Source organism: Solanum verrucosum, unplaced genomic scaffold (genome assembly GCF_900185275.1).
Source record: "Solanum verrucosum unplaced genomic scaffold, falcon-dt-bn FXZP01000278.1, whole genome shotgun sequence".
Classification (NCBI taxonomy): domain Eukaryota; kingdom Viridiplantae; phylum Streptophyta; class Magnoliopsida; order Solanales; family Solanaceae; genus Solanum; species Solanum verrucosum.
Genome location: NW_026020332.1, coordinates 5,313,157 through 5,333,172, shown reverse-complemented (window position 1 = coordinate 5,333,172; position 20,016 = coordinate 5,313,157). Strand labels below are relative to the sequence as shown.

Sequence of the window (20,016 nt, the reverse complement as noted above, 5' to 3'; positions counted from 1 at the left end):
AATTCTACCTATGTTTTTAATTAATTACATATTTTACTACTAATTAAGAGTTCTCTATCATCTATTGAGGAAAATATACCTAGTTAGATACATATATTTTTGCTATCAGATACACTAAAATAGGGAGAAAGTCGAGCAAGATGGATAAGGAGATCATGTATCCAAGATACATATTAATCACAGTAGATACATGTATTTGTATGTATCTAGTGTAATTCACACGTAATCCCAGATACATAGGAGAATGACGAGCAAGATGAGAGGGGAGCGAGCGAAATTTATCTATGTATCCCAAATACATGTGAATTCATTTGATACAATGTATCTAGAACAAATTACACATAATTTTGACTTCATGTATACCGAGATACATGTATCTAGACGTATATGGACGCACCAAAATTTGGTACGATTCATAATATTGCAAATTTAAATGTATCTAAGTAATTAGTACGTGTCACGACCCAGACCATCGTGATTAGCACCCACACTAACCCTCCGGTGGGAGAACCACTACTACAACCCAAACCAAGCAACTAAACCAAAACTAAGACATTTAAGTACACGAAAGATACTAAGAAAAGAAATAGAGTTCCCATAAACTCTAACAAAAGTCTAACAATAATAAACTAAAAATGCGGAAGAAATAACCTAGAACCTGAAAGTCAATGTACCAAAACATCTAAAGTTCAACAAGTCTAACCAAGAAGGGATGCAACCCTAATCTAATGAACTAATCAACTAACTAGAACATAGTCTAAGTCCGGAAATGGTGGACATAGATGAAAGAGAACCCATGGCAACCCGGAAGAATTGGCTCACCCTTGAATTCGAACGATCACTGATCTCCTAAGCGAGGTCTGTCAGTAGCAGCTTGAAGATGCCCTGTACTAAAAAAAAACAAGAGCAAGTGCAGTATCAGTACATAACCACAGTGTACTGGTAGGATCACACGGCTATCCCACTAAGTGTAACATACATTAGTCAATACAACAATATAATCACATGCACATATCGAACATATACAATAACATCAACATATACGAACAATGAACAACATCACATTTTCTCAAGATACATAATTATGACAAGTCATTGGTCCTCTCATGGAACCCAAACCCAAACCGTTAGCATATCAGAACGCGGTACCCGATCCAATGATTATGTTGGAACGTGGCAATCGATCCCATAATTATGCCGGAACATGGCAACCGACCCAAGTTAGTTATGCCAAAATGTGGCAACCGATCCATTCAACACACCATAATCACAATCACAAGTATATCCTCAAAATCATACAATTAAGTCATGATTTCATTGTAACCATCATGCATCTATCTCATTTACAACAAGTGTGATCAATAATGCAACATTCATATACATACATGTATCATAATGAAACAAGAACAAACATACATCACACAATCATAGAATCACAACCATCACATATCTCGAAACAAGCTTGAAACCCTAAGAAACTTGATCCTTCCTTTTCCGGATTCGTTCCGCTTGTTCTTGGTCTATAAACAATCATAATAACACGGGAATCAATAAATAATCACTAATTACCCGGATCACTAACAATTGTATGAACCCTAGATCAAACCCATGACCCCAAGTATCCAAAATAGGGTTGTTTTCACCATATAATCTAGATCAAAACCCTTCCTCATCGATAATTATCCATTTTATTACATTCTACGGATTGAAAATTGGATTCAGGGAGTGAAAAACTTACATTTAGCCTCAAGAATGGTGAAAAACGAGTAGAAGTCGCTTGGGGTTTGTTCCTTAGCTCTAAAAACTGAAAAGTGCCAAATAAGGTCGTTTAAGGGTTTATTTACGACTTTAAGTCACGTCGAACTCGCCACAACGGCCCTCCCGTTGCAGCTGCCCCGCCAGAGCGAAACAAATCGCGCTAAAGCGGCTTCCACGGAACCAGTGAGATATTTAAAGAATTCCAAGACCCCCATTTCACAAAACACCTCTAACCAACGATGATCAGAAAATACCCTTTACGCTAAGATCGATTCGGAGAGTTCTACTCTCCCGAATTCAATTCTGTAAAGTCGTACGGGTTCTTTAACGAGTTATCTAACTACTCATGTAATCAAAATCATAATTAACTTACCCAGTTGATACCAAATTTCCCTACACCTTAAAGACTCTGATTTCGTCCAAATCTAGACTAGGTTGAGAAAATCCAAATACTATGAAAAAGTTTTCCGTCCCCAAATTTTCCCCTGTTGGCTTTTTTATAACGACGGGAACTTGTCGTTACAATAGATACCAATTTACCCATCACTCGTCCCCAAGTGACAAAACTTAGGAAAATAGGCCAATGATGGAATGAAATAGTACCTGACTCGACGAAAAATTGGGGATAGTTGTCTCGCATGTCTCTCTCGGTTTCCCAAGTAGCTTCCTCAACTGGACGATGCTTCCATTGAACTTTCACGGACTTAATCTCCTTTGTCCTCAACTTATGCACATCATGATCAAGAATTGCAATCGGTTCCTCCTCATATTGGAGGTCCTTGTCTAACACAATTGAGTCCCACTTTATGATATAATCCCCGTCACCAAGATATATCTTCAACATGGACACATGAAATACCGGATAAACTTTCGATAAATTAGAAAGTAAAGCCAATCTATACGATGCCAGTCCCACACATTTAAGAATCTCAAATGGACCAATGTACCTAGGACTTAGCTTACCTTTCTTGCCAAATCTCATCACCCCTTTCATGGGTGATACCTTAAGAAGAACATTTTCACCACTTTGAAAAGTCATATCTCTTACATTATTGTCACCCCCCGAGCCTACACCCTGGGCGGTACTGGCACTCGAGAACCATTGCTGGCCCCAAGCGAACCTTTGGCCTAGCTTACTTACTCAGCGGAAGACTTAATTCAACAAAGACAAGTCTATGTAGTAAACTGGACTGTTATAATGGAACATTCAACTTGGCCATTAAGGCAAACTCAAGTCTTAACATAAGATAATGACAATGAAAAGACTAAAGAACTAACATTTGACTGTCTATGAGGACTCTAAAATAACTGAGATAGATGTCGGGACAAACCCCACGACATCCTAATGAACTAATAAAATAACTGAAAGCAATAAAAAGAAGTCCTCTGAAATGCAAAGAGGCTCACCAACTGACTCTGAAGTGCTCACTGGATCAACGATGTGCTGGATACCGATCGTAGTTACATGTGTTTGCATCACAATAAGATGCAGGCCAACTACATCAGTACATTGAATGTACGAGTATGCGTGTTGGAATGCTAAACACAATATAGGCTTGAAAGGAATCTGAAGAACTTACATGGCTCGACTCAACTCAGCATAACTATACTCATTTCAATATAAATTAGCAGTTTAAAACAAGTGCAATATAAAGAAAAATTGTTTAAAACATAATGTCAACTCTGTGTGTATGCAAAGATACATATAACTCTGAGATGTATGTAAAAATACAAATAAACTGTGTATTTAAGAATACAATTACTTCTGTGGGAGTTTCTCTAACCGACAACCATCACGTAAGAGCTATTGTGATGATACAATGTTTTGCCTCACGCTGCCAGGCCATCCTATACCTTGCCAAGGGTATAGAACCTGAATTACTAAGTGGATCCACTAGTCTATGCTAAAAAACACTAAAGGAATCATTTAAAAAGTATGACCCTTTTCTACCCATGATGGCTACATGGTTTATGGGGGCTGTGAGTTGTTTGAACTCTCCCTCATATCGGTGTTCAATACTACTCTCAACAATGTGATATTAGCTCTTATGTTTAAAAATATACTTCTTTCTGTGATTTGAGATAATTACTCAAAAACTTAGCTCAAAGGTTATCTTGGAAATCATAGTTTCCTCTTTTGCTTAATTTAGAAAGCGATTATTCTTTACTGAAAACTAGTTTAAAGGCTCTTTGGAAATCAAGGTTTCCTTTCTTGTTTAAATGTGAAAACATTTTACTCTTTGGGAATAATAGTCCCGATATACTTCTTTTGAAGAAATGAACTCAACTTTTTACTCTTTGCTTAACTTGAAACTTAAGTCTTTAAACAAAGTTAAAACATTTGTGAAAGAGTTTTGAAAACTTTATTAACTTCTCTTGACTTGACTCTTACTTCTCTTGACTTTGATCTTAACTTTCCTTGAATTGGATTATGAATTCAAGGTTCATGATCTCATGTTTATGGATGATTTCATGATGTTTATATGTACCTTAGAGTGTTGAAATCAACTAGAAAAGATAGGTATATTTCTAAGGAACAAGTACTAAAAGGTAGGGGAACGAATGAGGAGAACTGGTGTCCCTGGCGCTCTGAGAGGCGCGGGGCGCCAACCCTCAAAGTTAAGAGACTGACTTGGGGCTCTCTGGCTGGCGCGGCTCCCCAGAGGTCAAAGTTCAAAGAGCCTCTCATGTGGCTCTGAGAGGCGCGACGCCCCAAGCCCTTTCCCAGGTGAACTCCAACTTTTCTTGCTCGTTTTTTTATCTCTAAACCCTCTAAACTTCAATGGTTCTTTCCCCAAACACTTAGAATCATTTATACCAGTATTATATACTAGATTCAAACCGAAATTACACCAGGAAACATGAATCAAAGCGCAAGAAACTTCAACAAAACAACCCACAAGAATTCAAACGAATTTTATCAAGAACTCAAAGGATTTACTTTCAAATCAAACATATTTCGCTGAATTGAATCATGACTAGCGCATGGGTGAACTAACCCAACACAATGTGATCTCACATACTTCATATGGATCACCCCTTGATGAAATCCACAAGATAAACTCGACGATCTTGACAAATCTTGCTTTTTCTTCTCTTTTCTCCTATCTTCTCCTTTCTCCAAGCCCTAGTGTGAAATTCACTTGTTCTAAACAGACTAAAATCTGACTTTACCCCAATTAAAATCCTAAAAATGAATTAATTTTGTTGGGTAAGAAAAAGACCAAACTACTCTTCTAAAATCCGGTTCAGACTTTCCTTATTCGAACAACCCAACTTCCAAATGGCATAACTCACTCGTATGAACTCGGAATCGCGCAAACTTGGCGTTGTTGGAAAGATCATTCCAAGAGATTTCCTACCATATATGGAAGTACACCTAACTCATCCTGAGATAAAAGTTATGGCCATTTGAAGTTGACCAAAATTCAACTCATTCTAATTTAACAAAATTTCCAGATTTTCATTTTTCCAAAAATGACTATTTCCAATTATTAGCTTCTTCCTAGTTATTTCAAATTGTGAGATGTTACACTTATGATCCGCATACTTCTTTTGTCTTCTCTGGCCTGCTAATAGTTTTGCTTGAATACTCCTCACCTTATCTTGAGCATTCTTCACTAAATCAACCCCCAAATGTTTCACATCGCCAGCTTCAAACCATCTTATGGGTGATCTACATCTCCTTCCATAGAGTCCCTCAAATAGTGCCATATTTATGCTGGAGTGATAACTATTATTATAAGAAAATTCACACAAAGGTAAGAACTTATCCCAATGCCCTCCAAAATCAATCACACATCCCCTAACATGTCTTCCAATACTTGAATGGTCCTTTCTGACTGTCCATCTGTTTGTGGATGAAAGGTTGTACTAAAAGTGAGTTGTGTGCCCAATTCATCATGTAATTTCCTCCAAAACTTGGATGTGAATTGGTACCACAATCTGAGCTTATAGAAAGGGGCACCACATGCAACCTCACTATCTCTTTCACATAAACTTTAGTCAATTGTTCAACATTATAATCTATTCTTACCGAAATACAATGGGCTGACTTAGTCAATTTATCAATCAATACCCAAATAGAATCAAGCATTCCCAAAGTCTTGCGAAGACCAACAAAAAAATCCATGGCTATTATTTCCCACTTCCATTCCGGAATTGGCATTCTCTGAAACAAACATGCAGGCCTTTGATGTTCATACGTCACTTGTTGACAATTTGGACACTTCGCCGCAAACTCTGCTATATCCTTCTTCATGCCCGACCATCAATAAATTCGCTTCAAATCTCGATACATCTTGGTCACACCCGGATGAATAGAATGTCGTTAACCATGAGACTCTGCCAACAATTTCTCAATCAAGTTATCTACTCTAGGAATACAAATTTTTCCCTTAAAAGTGAGCACACCTTCCGCATCAAGAGTGGTCTCTTGCGCCTTACCAATCACAATATTCTTTCTAAGCTCCTCCAAATTTTCATCTTCAAATTGTTTGGTCTTGATCTCAATGAATGTGGAACTTACTTCAATGTTAGCTAATACCCCACCTCTTTCTCAGATGCCCAACTGCATAAACTTAGATTCTAAGGTCTGAATTTCCTTAGTCAAAGGTCGCTTGGTTACACTCAAGCAAGCTAAACTACCCATACTCACCATTTTTCGACTCAAAGCGTCTGCCACTACATTAACCTTACCCGAATGGTATTGAATGGTGACATCATAATCTTTAAGTAACTCCATCCACCTTCGTTGTCTCAAATTCAGATCTTTTTGAGTGAACAGATGTTGCAAACTACGATGATCAGTAAATAGTAAATACTTCACACTTAATGCCATAAAAATAATGCCGCCAGATCTTAAGAGCAAATACTACCGCTGCCAACTCCAAATCATGCGTTGGATAATTTCTCTCATGCACCTTCAATTGGCGCGACACATACGCTATAACATTCTTATTCTGCATCAACACCGCACCCAACCCAAAATGAGAAGCATCACAATAAACTATAAAAATCCTTACCTTCCACCGGTAATGCTAGAATAGGTGTGGTGGTCAAGAGAGTCTTGAGCTTTTGAAAGCTCTCCTCACTTTTTTCAGTCCATTCAAATAGTATCTCCTTTTTGGTCAAATTAGTCAAGTGAGTGGCGATAGAAGCAAAGTTCTTCACAAATCGACGATAATAGCTAGCGAGCCCTACAAACTCCTAACTTCCATCACGGAGCTAGGCCGAACCTAATTCTTAACCGCTTCAATCTTTTGAGGATCTACCATTACCCCTTCTTTTGAAACTACATGCCCCAAAAATGCTACCGAAGTGAACCAAAATTCACACTTAGAAAATTTAGCATACAACCTTTGTTTCCCAAGAACGCCCAAAACAACACGAAGATGGTCGGCATGCTCTTCCTCACTTTTCGAGTAGACCAAAATATCATCAATAAAGACTACAACAAATTAATCAAGAAACGGCTTAAAAAGCCCATTCACCAAACTCATGAACGTTGCAGGTGCATAAGTCAAACCAAAGGACATAACTAGGAATTCATAGTGCCCATAGCGAGTCCTAAACGCCGTCTTGGGCACATCCTCAGGCCTAATTTTTAATTGATGGTAACAAGACCTTAGATCAATCTTAGAGAAAACTGATACACCTCGCAATTGTCTAAAAGATCATCTATTTGAGGCAAATGATACTTGTTTCGAATAGTGACCCTATTCAATTGCTGGTAATCCATACACATTCTCATACTACCATCATTTTTCTTAACAAACAAAACTGGAGCACCCCATGGGGAAGCACTAAGTCGAATAAATCCCTTGTCAAGAAGCTCTTGGATTTGAGTCTTAAGCTCTCTTAATTTCGCCGGAGCCATACGATATTGAGGAATAGAAATGGAGAGCGTACCAAGCTCTAAATCAATGTAGAAATCTATATCTCTATCCGGAGGCATACCAAGCAAGTCATTAGGAAACACTTCTCTAAATTCTGACAACACAGAAATAAACCCAATGGATGGAGCCTCAATCTCAACATTCCTAATATAAGCCAAATAAGTCAAACAACCCTGCTCTACCAATTTTCTAACCCGAATGGAGGATATGATCTTAGCTTGCTTAGGCTTGTACACCCCTTCCCACTCTAATTTTTCCCTTCTCGAAATTTCTAGAGTTACAGATTTAGTATTACAATAAAGCACGACATAATAGGGGGACAACCAACTCATGCCTAAGATTATGTCAAAGTCAATCATATCCAAAATCACTAAATCATCCCAAGTCTGAAAACCCATAAACAAAATAGGGCAAGCACGATAGACATAGGTAACTATGACTGACTCTCCAACTAGGGTAGAAACATGGATAAGGGCATCAAGTATATCATAAATCATATCAAACTCTGAGGCAAATCGCGCACAAATACATAAGAATAAGTAGAACCCGGATCAAATAACATATTAGCCATCCGATCACAGACAAGAATAGTACATGTGATCACCGAGTCAAATGACTCTACCTCATTATTCCCCGAAAAGGCATAACACTGAGCCCTATCATCTTGACGAACCACTTCCCTGCCTGGTTGCACATTACATCTGCCTGTATTACCATTTACTCTACCTCCATGACCTCGCTGATTACCTTTTCATCCACCTTATGGACGCCTTCGACCATTATTACCATTTCCCACGGGTACCACTGCTCTAGTCTATTGTTGTGCGGAATCTAACACACGTGGGTGGGGACAATCTCTCCTCATATCCCATGTTCACCAGAGTTGTAACACGTGCGATCAAAAGATTGCCTGCTACCCACCAAAGGCGCGACTTTCTAGCTATCCTGAAAATTATGAGATTGAGTTTCCGAGTAACTACTTGCAGAGGCGGGCATAGTGGACTGAATTGGCTTGGCTGAAAGCGTTGGCCTTCCGGACCCCTTGGAATAAGAACCTTGAATGTTACCCGAGTTCTTGGCCCTTTTTTCCCATGCCTTAGCTTGACCATCTTGTCTCACCCCCCCCCCCCCCCCCCTCCACTTTCTTAACATAGTCTGTTACCTCATTGAAGCTCCTCCCTGCAGAAGTCATATGAACAGATAATCCTTGCAACTCAGAATTTAGTCTCCTAATAAATAACCGGATTCTCTCTTTCTTAGTCGTCACCAATTGAGTAGCATATCTAGACAAAGCATGGAACTTAGCCTCATAAGCAGCCACAGTCATACCACCTTGCTCCAAAGCCATGAACTTATCCTTCTTGTGATCCCTCAAAGTCCTAGGCACATACTTTTCTAGAAACAGAGCATGGAATTGGGTCCAAGTAAGTGGAGGTAAAGTTGAAGATCTACATTCCATATAAGCTCTCCACCACTTCTTAGCCTCACCTTGAAGTTGAAAGGACACGAACTCAACCCCATGTTGATAGATAATTCCCAACTTATGAAGCCTCTCATATCAATCTTAGATAAACTCATAAACATCTTCATTCTTAGAACCAAGAAACACAAGAGGCTTTAGCTTCAAAAACTTAGTCAACATTTCATGCTCATTACCAGTCATAATAGAACCCAACAAAGAACGGAAGAAAGCATCGTTACCTCCTGTTCCACTCGTCTTGGGAGCAATGCTAGCAACAAGGGGATTAGCGGGAACTTGAGTTGCTTGAACAGAAGGAAGCACTTCAGGACCAACCAACCTTTTCAAGAATGACATGATATGTCGAGCTAACACTGGGTCTATGGGAGGAACATCGGTAGTCTCAGCCTGCACCTCTTCCTCTTGTCCCACATCCTTAACATTCTCAACATCAACATTCTCTTCTATCTCTTCATGATACGCAAAAGGGTTCTCATTCATAGGAGCATTCTCAATAGGAGCTCCATTTCCAGCAGACGCTACTCTTCCACGGCCTCTACCCCTAGCTCTTCCTCTACCCATGCCTCAACTACGACCTCTTGCTGCAGATTCCTCAACTGGAGCATTAACGAGAGTTATGGGATTGACGTCATTGAATCTAGTGTTAACCATCTGCGGACAGAAAAGTGAAGGAGGTTAGATACCAATTTGAATCGCCAGATCCCAATTGGAATCAAGTCATAGCACGAAAAGAGACAAGGGAAAACAAAGAGATTTCCTAAATTCCTATAGCCTCTCGAAGAAAAGTAAATGCGACCCTGTACCGTTCCGCAAGACTCTACTAGACTCATTTTGGTACATCGAGATCAACGAACCTAGGCTCTGATACCAACTTTGTCACGACCCAGACTATCGTGATTGACACCCACACTAACCCTTCGGTGAGAGAACCACTACTACACCCAAAACAAGCAACTAAATCAAAACTAAGGCATTTAAGTACACGAAAGATACTAAGGAAAGAAATAGACTTCCCATAACTCTAACAAAAGTCTAACAATAATAAACTAACAATGCGGAAGAAATAACCTAGAACCTGAAAGTCAATATACCAAAGCATCTAAAGTTCAACAAGTCTAACCAAGAAAGGATGCAACCCCAATCTAATGAACTAATCAACTAACTTGAACATAGTCTAAGTCCGGAAATGGTGAACGTAGACGAAAGAGAACTCATTGTAGCCCGAAAGAATTGGCGCTAGTGCAATATCAGTACACAACCACAGTGTACTGGTAGGATCACGCGGTTATCCCACTAAGTGTAACATCCATTAGTCAATACAACAATATACTCACATGCATATATCGAACATATACAATAACATCAACATATACGAATAATGAACAACTTCACATTTTCTCAAGATACATAATTATGACAAGTCATTGGTCCTCTCATGGAACTCAAACCCAAACAATTAGCATACAGAAACGTGGTACCCGATCCAATGATTATGCCGGAACATGGCAACTGATCCCATAATTATGCCGAAACGTGGTAACCGATCCAAGTTAGTTATGCCGGAACGTGCCAACTGATCCATTCAACACACCACAATCACAATCACGAGTATATCCTTAAGATCATACAATTAAGTCATGATTTCTTGGTAAACATCATTCATCTATCTCATTTACAACAAGTGTGATCAATAATGCAACATTCATATACATACATGTATCATAATGAAACAAGAACAAACATACATCACACAATCATAGAATCACAACCATCACCTACCTCGAAACAAGCTTGAAACCCTAAGAAACTTGATCCTTCCCTTTTTAGATTCGTTCCGCTTGTTCTACGTCTACAAATAATCATAATAACACGGGAATCAACAAACAATCACTAATTACCCGGATTGCTAACAATTCTATGAACCCTAGATCAAACCCATGACCCCAAGTATCCAAAATAGGGTTGTTTCCACCATAGAATCTAGATCAAAACCCTTCTCCATCGATAATTACCCATTTTAATACGTTCTATGGATTAAAAAATGAATTCGGGGAGTGAAAAACTTACCTTTAGCCTCAAGAATGGTGAAAAACGAGTAGGAGTCGCCTGGGGTTCGTTCCTTAGCTCTAAAAATTGAAAAGTGCCAAATAAGATCGTTTAAGGGTTTATTTACGACTTTAAGTCGCGTTGAATCCGCCACAGCGGCCCTCACCCCGATGCAGTTGCCCCGCCAGAGCGACACCAATCCCGCTAAAGCGGCTTGCACGGAAGTAGTGAGCTATTTAAAGAATTCGAAGACCCTCATTTCACAACACACCTCTAAACAACGACGATCAAAAAATACCCTTTACGCTAAGATCGATTTCGGGAGTTTTACTTGCCCGAATTCAATTTCGTAAAGTCGTACAGGTTCTTTAACGGGTTATCTAACTACTCATATAATCAAAATAATAATTAACTCACCTGGTTGTTACCAGATTTCCCTACACCTTAAAGACTCCAATTTTGTCTTAATCTGGACTAGGTTGGGAAAATCCAAATACTACGAAAAAGTTTGCCGGCCCCTAATTTTCCCCCATTGGCATTTCTATAATGATGAAAAAAAGGTTGTTACAATTAGCTTCTAAAGTAGTGGGATTTTTGTAAGTTTCCTAACAAAGATGAAGATTTAAGGGAAACTTACATAAATATACTATATTAAAAAATATTTATCATTTATAGCAATAACATTTTTTTTTCACTTGATCACTTTTAATACATTTATAATACAATTTTAATACATATTACAAAGAATAATTTATTATTCACATATAATACAAGTTTTGTTGATGAATAATACATTTATCACACATTTTAATACATTGATAATACAATGTGTCAATTTCTTACCAAACAAGCATAATATATTTTTTTAAAATAGTTATAATACATATATATTGCATACATATTGCATACATAATTCACTTTTAATACATATTGCAGATTTAATATAGTATTGCTATGAACGATAATAAGTAAAAAGTAGAGCAACTTTCACATATAGCAAACATAAAAATCATATTTGTATGTTATAGCTATAGTTTGCATAATTGCGCTCCATAACAAATTTTATGTTTGTTATGGAGCTTTTAATTTTTATAATTCACTAGATACATCCAGTTTTATACAAATTGTTCAGTTTTGTATAAATTCATTTATATATTGTAATTTGTATAGTAAGATCTGTATTTGTATAATTATAAGTGTATAGGATGAAAATATATGTATTTGTATTTGTATATACACTTTTCTCTCACTTTATACAAACACAAACACATTTTATACATTTTATAGTGAAATGTATAAAATGACTAATTGTATACAGAATCAGATGACAAAAAAATGGATATTTGCTGCAAATTACAAATAAAATAAACTATGGTTGTATCATTTAATTTGAATTAATAATTTGCTATTTCATACAATTTTCTCTAAAAAGAATCACTAAAATCAATAATTATTTATTAAAAGGTACTCATTCAAGTAATTTTTCCAAGATTTTTTAATGCAGCCATATTGGGAATACATTTAGGCCTTCAAATTTTGTAGGCAGATTTTCTCAAATAGCCAAATTGCAATTATAGCCTCTTCGCGCGTCACAACCGGCTCAGAACAACGATTACGTTTATGCTAAATGGAGGATTTGCAGGCTTAAATATGAGATATGTGAATTCATAGTCTCTTCATAAAATCAAGTATAGGTTATATACGTAGAGGTCTTAGATTTATAATTTATTTTTCAATATAATACTTTGCTAAGGTTTTTAAAAAAAATACAATATATAAAGAGTATTGCCTTAAAAAGGGATACACGATTATTATTTTTTCATTAATATAATTCTATTTTTCTTTAAAATCAATCAATGACAATAACATTTTTGAGTAGGAAAGTAATTGTAGCTTATTGACAAACAAAAAGTTGTGGCTACTCGATATTAATATCTTTGATAAAATACTAATTCTAAATTGGCCTTACTTACATAAATTAGTAAAAATGGATTGTTAAACATTTTTTATTGGCTAACTAACCTCTTCAAGTAATTAATTTGTCTTTCTTTCGTAGGTTATACATGTGTAGAATTTAAAGATAATAAATTTCTGCTGGGACAATAATAATTGAATTTACAGTCAAATATTTATGAATAATTAGTGAAGTATATTTATAAGATCTTGAACAAAAGTTAATTATTTATTCACGTGAATACATAACTAACATTATAATTAGCTAGCTAGATTGTGGGTTTAAATCATCAAAGTCGGAAAGTGGAGAACCACACCAAACAAAATACTTGAAGAATTATCTATTTGAAAAAAAAAGAAAACTTCCTCTACAAAAGTACATGTATATGGTGCCTCGATTGAAAACAATTTACAACAAACCTTTTTATATAAATAAAAAAACAAGAACATATGTATTAGTTTTACATTCCAAGAAATATTTTCTTGGAAAATTAAGCAACATTTCTATATAATGACTGTCAACCCTGATCAAGCTAATTAATTAGCTTAATTGAGCTGTTTGGGTGTTTCTTGATTGTTGTATTTCTTAATGAACCAAATTTATACTTTCTATAGTTTGGGTAATTGATCTCAACTCAGTAGAATTCTCACTAATGTTCACATTAACTTCACTAGTAATTTGGATATCTATTGGACCAATTCCACTCAATTGCTCACTGTCTTGGGCTGTACTCCCAGTATGACTTGTTCTCGTCTCAAAGCTTAAGCTGTTGACGGGAATGTCACTCTCTGGTACCAATATCATTGCTAATTCAGCAGTTTCCGCGTTTAATTCCTGCCTTCCACTTTCACTGTATCGGCTACTTTCTCCACCAGATATCAATCCACCCTTTAGAAAATCAGCAGTAGATCTGCATATTGGACAAATGGATGTTTTCAAGAGCCATAAGTCTATGCATTCAGCATGAAAACTGTGATTGCAAAGAGGCAACAATCTGCACTTTTCACCTACTTTGAGATTATCCAAACAAACTGCACATTCTATTGGACTTGTTCCTTTATCTTTGGACTGAAAGGCATAGGAAGGAAGCTTTTCTATATCCTCATGTGACATGCTGTTGCTAGCTAAGCTGCCTCTTTCTACTATGTTAGTAGTTCCAATTCCTTGTCTGTATGCTCTCCCAACGATACAGATGTGAATCAGGATCAGAATTCCGATCCCAACAAAGAGCAATATCATTGATATCGCGATAATCATGATTACAATCTGCCTGGCTATGCCTAACACCTAATAGTTATTCATCTCAACTTTTGCTCCATCTGTGAAACAACAATTATGTCAAGATCATGACAAACAAGAAGCAGGTTATTCGTACATTGGCTCCTCGGGTTCAAGAGAAATGGAGTTTGGACATATATACTTAAAGATAGATTGCAAGTAGTAGAATGTATGGTTCTGGTTTTATGGAGAAAAGGCATACTTCAGATGGGCATAAACAGAAAGCCACTAGAGGCACATGTTTCGTGGGGTTTAAGTTAATAGCACTTGTGGAGTTGGTGGAGAACATACAAACATCGTAGTTGCTGTACAACATTAAAGTATTCATAAAGGCGCAGACAGCAGAAACTTATCTATTTATCATATTGCTATCATTTCTCCAAATTAGGTCATTTATTTTGGACAGTGAAAGACCAAGGAAGCCTACATTCAACGTCATTGAATGCAATGGATTAGGCCAATTAGCCTTTTTCGAAAAGAGATTGTTCTCTGAACTTATCTATTTGTAGTTTTGCACCTAAAGAAGTTGACCAACCCACAGTGGACAACGAAAGGTCTTGCAACAAGCAGAAGATTTTTTTTAATGAAAAGAGAAAATGAAAGTGTATCTGATCACTAACCAGCCAATGAAAATGAGCAGCAGATGCAACTCCAGAGGAACAAACTAGTAGCTAACACCCTTGGGCACAACGACACAAATCTCGTCGAATTTGATATGATGAATTGACGTCAGTGATATGGCAAACAAACAGCAGTTAACGAAATTACAACTATATTTGGTAGTATGCATCCCCCAGTGAATTATCACAATGCAATGCAATGTAATCTAAACCGTATAATCATGACACTGTAGGTTTTAATAGCTACAGTACATGATCTAACTGCCTTCAAGCACCTCACACCTTTGATGGTATTTACAGGTATATAAAGAATAAAGGGAAAATGTGCTCACTAGAACTCGATACTTTGCATAAACTACACGAACCAAAACAAGATACTACCGGGCGACATTTGTCACACGAAGAACAGCTTGAGAGCTTCGATTGACGGAAATGCTCCGAGGAATTTGTTTGGGGGTTTTCACTCACGTCTGTTGGCGTCATATCAAATGTTTCCTCGTAGACATTTTGCAGGTCTAACAATAGAGCACGAGCAGCCTCCCTTGATTCAGGGAGTTTGTCACTGAGCTGAGATGCGTCGAGTTGGATCAGCTTCTCAATCCCATAGGTTTAGATTCCATCAGCTCCCTGCAAATCGTGCAAGTCCATTAGAGACAATCTCATATGAATGTAAATGGTCATAACACCTTGTCTATTCAAAACTTGAACCAGGATAAACATTTTATTCCTCTTTTATTTGTTTTGCGAGCACTATGATCATGCATGACAAAGTAAAGAGTACTTTACAGTTCCATTAACAGTTTTACTGTGACTTCTGATAGTTTATTAAGATTTTGGTAGAACTTCATTTTAAACAATGCAGAGAGAATCATCAAAATATGATATGGTCACGCAGTATGCTTTGAAAATGTCGCAGTATGCTATGATAGCGGTCTTACATACAGCACTTCTAGGATTCTTCAAGGATTTCACAACAAGCGAGATCACATTTCCCCTGCTTATGTTAAGTAGGCAAAATTAGTACAACCAGGAAACAGAGAACGCATAACATAGATCTGTTGAAACCAATGGATATATCCGAATTTAAAAAATAAGACTCACAAAATATCAAGCATTGCTTCTCTGTGAAACTTGGACAATCTCCGCACATCATTGAGAGCCTCACACACCAAAACTCAGTCCTTGGATTCCAGCTCCCCCAATAGTGTCTATAAAATGGTAGGATATATACAAGACATTGAGAATAGACTTATTCAACTGATATAAGCAACCTAAAACAACAGAGAAACGATATGAAATCTCCAGATTATAATACCTTCAGGCTCATATCTACGTCTTCCACATCCTTCAAATTCTCAGATTCAATGTATTCTACTTCTGAAGTTCCCAGCTCCACCCCAGAATTTACCTTGCAATCTTCATTAGGGATAGGTTCTACTAGTAAGATGGGATTTTCTCTTTCCTTTTCTTCATGATTTTCATCAATATTCTCAACCTGTTTCTTGGAAGGATTCCCATTTCTGGAGATATTAGTGAGCTTCCCAACTTCAGGCAATGTTTTGAGATATCTAGGAGCTTCTTCTGATATTTTGCAGGAAGTAAGCATCTGGCAAGACTGTAAGAGGGGGGAAAGTTTAAGCAAGACTCAAGTCACCATCCAGTTAAGCAGGCCATGATTTTCAGCATAGAAGAGGGCACAATGATGTATTAAACAGATTTCTAGATTTAAGATTACTATGGAAGAGATTTGGGACAATATTGCTTACAAACTATATCCTGTTTCTTACAGATGGACAAACACGAATGCTGTAGTACCCATATTTCACATTGTCCAGTAGTAGCTGGGGCATAACTATCATATGCCGCCGTCTTGCTTGAAACACTACAATTAAGTACTTATTTTATACGATACATGCCATACTAATTCCTCCAAGCTAAAGTCAAATGAACAAGCGTGACTAACCTTATTGAGTAAATGAAACAGGAAAGATCACCCAGGTATGTATCAATGGAAATCTTATCATATATAGCTGTAAGTGGGAAAAATGAAGAAATGATCTAATACTCGTTGATGAAGACTTCAATTCCTGATCTAATGAGCTATATGGTTAATCCTGAATAATATAACTTCAATCTCACTTTCCAGCATAACTTTTTAAGTAATCGATCAGTAAATGAAGGACAGTACATGTAGGCTGTAGCATATGCATAATCTCCTTATCTAAAATGTAGCATATATGCAACGTAAAATCAAGAGCTTAATAAGTTACAATTTGCAGAAAACAGATGACGATAAGCTTTTTAAAGGAATAGGAAACAGAAACGCCTCATTAAGAGCCAAACCCTAACTCATCCCAAATGATCCCTGAAACCAATACACTTTTTAGCCTAATATCTTTCTTCTCTCCATTATTTAGCATAACTAGCAACTTGAATCACCATTGAAACAATAATTATTAAACCAAAATCCCAGTATTCTAAGTAATAATAGCTGATAAATTGCTGGTGAAAATACTTCAACGGCAGATAATTTATGCAAGGATCTAGCACTCAAATATCAGAAGAATCAACAACAATAGGCAAAAATTACTTCAGAAAAATCCAAAACGCACACATTTCAACGGGAAGAACAAAAAAATCATTTTACAGCCATTTGAAAACACAAGTGAACCCTCTAATGGAGATCAAAAACAAAAATTAAACGAAACGCAATGCTGGGAGGCATCAATAATTCGGATTTCCATATGCAACTATAGAAAAGTAAATAATTACTAAATCAAAACAACAGTAGAGGCGAGATTGGGGCCATACCGGAAGTGATCGGCTAAAGCTGAATTGCCAAAAGAGGAGAAGTTGTACTATTACATAGCGCTGAGCAAAGAGTCCAAATATATAAATAGTGGGAGATTTTGCCTTAAATGGAAAACAAAAGAGAGATTTTTGCATATACATTTTTTTAAATTTTAATCTATTCTAAAAAGAATATTATTTTTCTATATTTAAACACTCCCATCGTATTTAATTTCCTAACGCTCACGTTTTTTCCAATTTGCATTACCTCACATGCTCTGATGAGGCTGGAGTTGTGACTTAGTTAAAGTCTAAATGTGGTTTACCAAATTTAGTTATGTAACAAACTCTGTTAGTTGTTAGTGGGTCCAATTAATTAGTTAGTTAGAAGATATACAGCTGTCAATATAAGGTTAGTGTAGAATTGTATATATAGGATAACTTGTAGTTAATTTCATCATTCCTTCAGTTCACGTTTTTGTACAATTCTCCTTTTACAGATATGAAGATATTCTCTTCTCTATACTAGCTTTCTTCTGCTTTCTCAGTAATCATTAGATAAACTAATATAGTATTAGAGCTTTGCAGCCATTGATAGTGGTTTTCGAAGTTTTGAAGGAGTAACTATGGCGATTGTCGTTGATAATGAATTGCCAGAAAAATTAGGTCACAATCATCCATTGTATCTCAGCTCGTCAGATACGTCTGAAGTGGTTTTGATCTCTATTCAGCTGACAGGATCGGAAAACTATTTTGTATGGAGTCATTCGATGAAGATCGCCATACTTGGTAGGAACAAGTTGGGATTGATCGACAGAAAGTGCAGGAAGGAAGGTTTTGGTCCAAATTTAGTTGATCTATGGGAACACTGTAACGCAATTGTTCTTTCATGGATAATGAACTCTGTTTCAAAGGAGTTACTAAGTGGAATTGTTTACTCTTCTAATGCTTGTGATGTATGGAGAGATCTCAAGGAGAGATTTGCCAAGGCTGATGGATCAAGGATTTTTCAATTACACAGGGAAATTGTTACTTCGAATCAGGGCACAAGCACCATTTCTGAGTATTTCACTCGTTTGCGATTGCTTTGGGCTGACTTTGATTGTCTAGCTCCTTTTCCTGGATGTGTTTGTGAGAAATCCAGAGATTTTTTGGAATTTATGACCAGGCAAAAAGCCAATGCAATTTTTTTATGGGAGTTAATGAATCATATGAGCAGGCTCGAGGGAAAATCCTGATATTGATTCCACTGCCTTCTGTGAACCAGGCTTATTCGATTATGATTGCGCGTGAGAGTCAAAGAAGTATGACTCATGTTGTTAGCCCAATTATGCACATGAATGTTGCTGCCTTGATATCCGAAAGAAATGCTCTTTCTCACAAATTCAAAAAGGACTGGAATGTTCAATGTGACTATTGTAAGAGATGATGGGGCACGCTAGGGGTAATTGTTACAAGTTGATTGGGTACCCACCAGATTTCAAGTTTAGGAAGAAAATTGGGAATCCTAATGTCCCTAATCCACGAAGAGGTGATCCCAGGGGTCAAGCTCATGCTAGGAAAGTTGATGATGGGCCTCATTCTGAGAGTGGAAAAAATAGATCTGCTTGTGTTCACAACTATAAAGATGCAACCAGTCAGGATAAATGTGTGATGTTATTTGATTCACACAGTGAAATGGGGAACTCTGGAAGATATTCTGATGAACGAAGCAAAGGAGCAGGATCTTCCTCTTACTCTCATAATCAATATAACCATATGATGCAGCACATGGATCCACATAATTACAATCAATTCAGGAGGTTAGTGGACAAGGACACTGTTGGTGAAAGTTCAAGCACGAATCCTCTGTCTGATTCAGCCAATATGGGAGGTGAGTTTTTTGCTTCTCATATGACTGTTGCTGCTAGTGGATCTCCTAGTGCAGGTAATGTCTCTGTTCCTAGCTTGAATGCATGTAGGAAAGAATGGATAATTGATACTGGAGCAAGTAATCACATGATTGCTCATAACGAAATGTTGAACACTGCAAGTAAGGGTATAGAGATTAAAGATAAGAATGTATATTTACCTAATGGGGATACAGTGGGTGTTTCTCACATAGGTAGTTGCGAGATCATGAATGGAAAAACATTGAACAATGTCCTGTACATTCCAAATTTTAGATTCAATCTATTAGATGTTTCGAGATTA

The 20,016-nt window shown here is 37.0% G+C and overlaps 1 protein-coding gene across 1 annotated transcript; it reads right to left on the bottom strand.

The window, feature by feature from the left end:
• Positions 1–13,561: 13,561 nt before the first annotated feature.
• On the bottom strand, positions 13,562–14,560 carry LOC125836270 (RING-H2 finger protein ATL39-like). Its single transcript, XM_049515442.1, has one exon. It carries the CDS (start codon positions 14,390–14,392, stop codon positions 13,721–13,723), a length of 672 nt encoding a protein of 223 aa, XP_049371399.1. The 5' UTR covers positions 14,393–14,560; the 3' UTR covers positions 13,562–13,720.
• Between the last annotated feature and the right edge of the window lie 5,456 nt (positions 14,561–20,016).

Excerpts from the sequence above, each read along its gene's own strand:
- LOC125836270 (XM_049515442.1), bottom strand. The coding sequence starts at position 14,392 with ATGATTATCGCGATATCAATGATATTGCTCTTTGTTGGGATCGGAATT.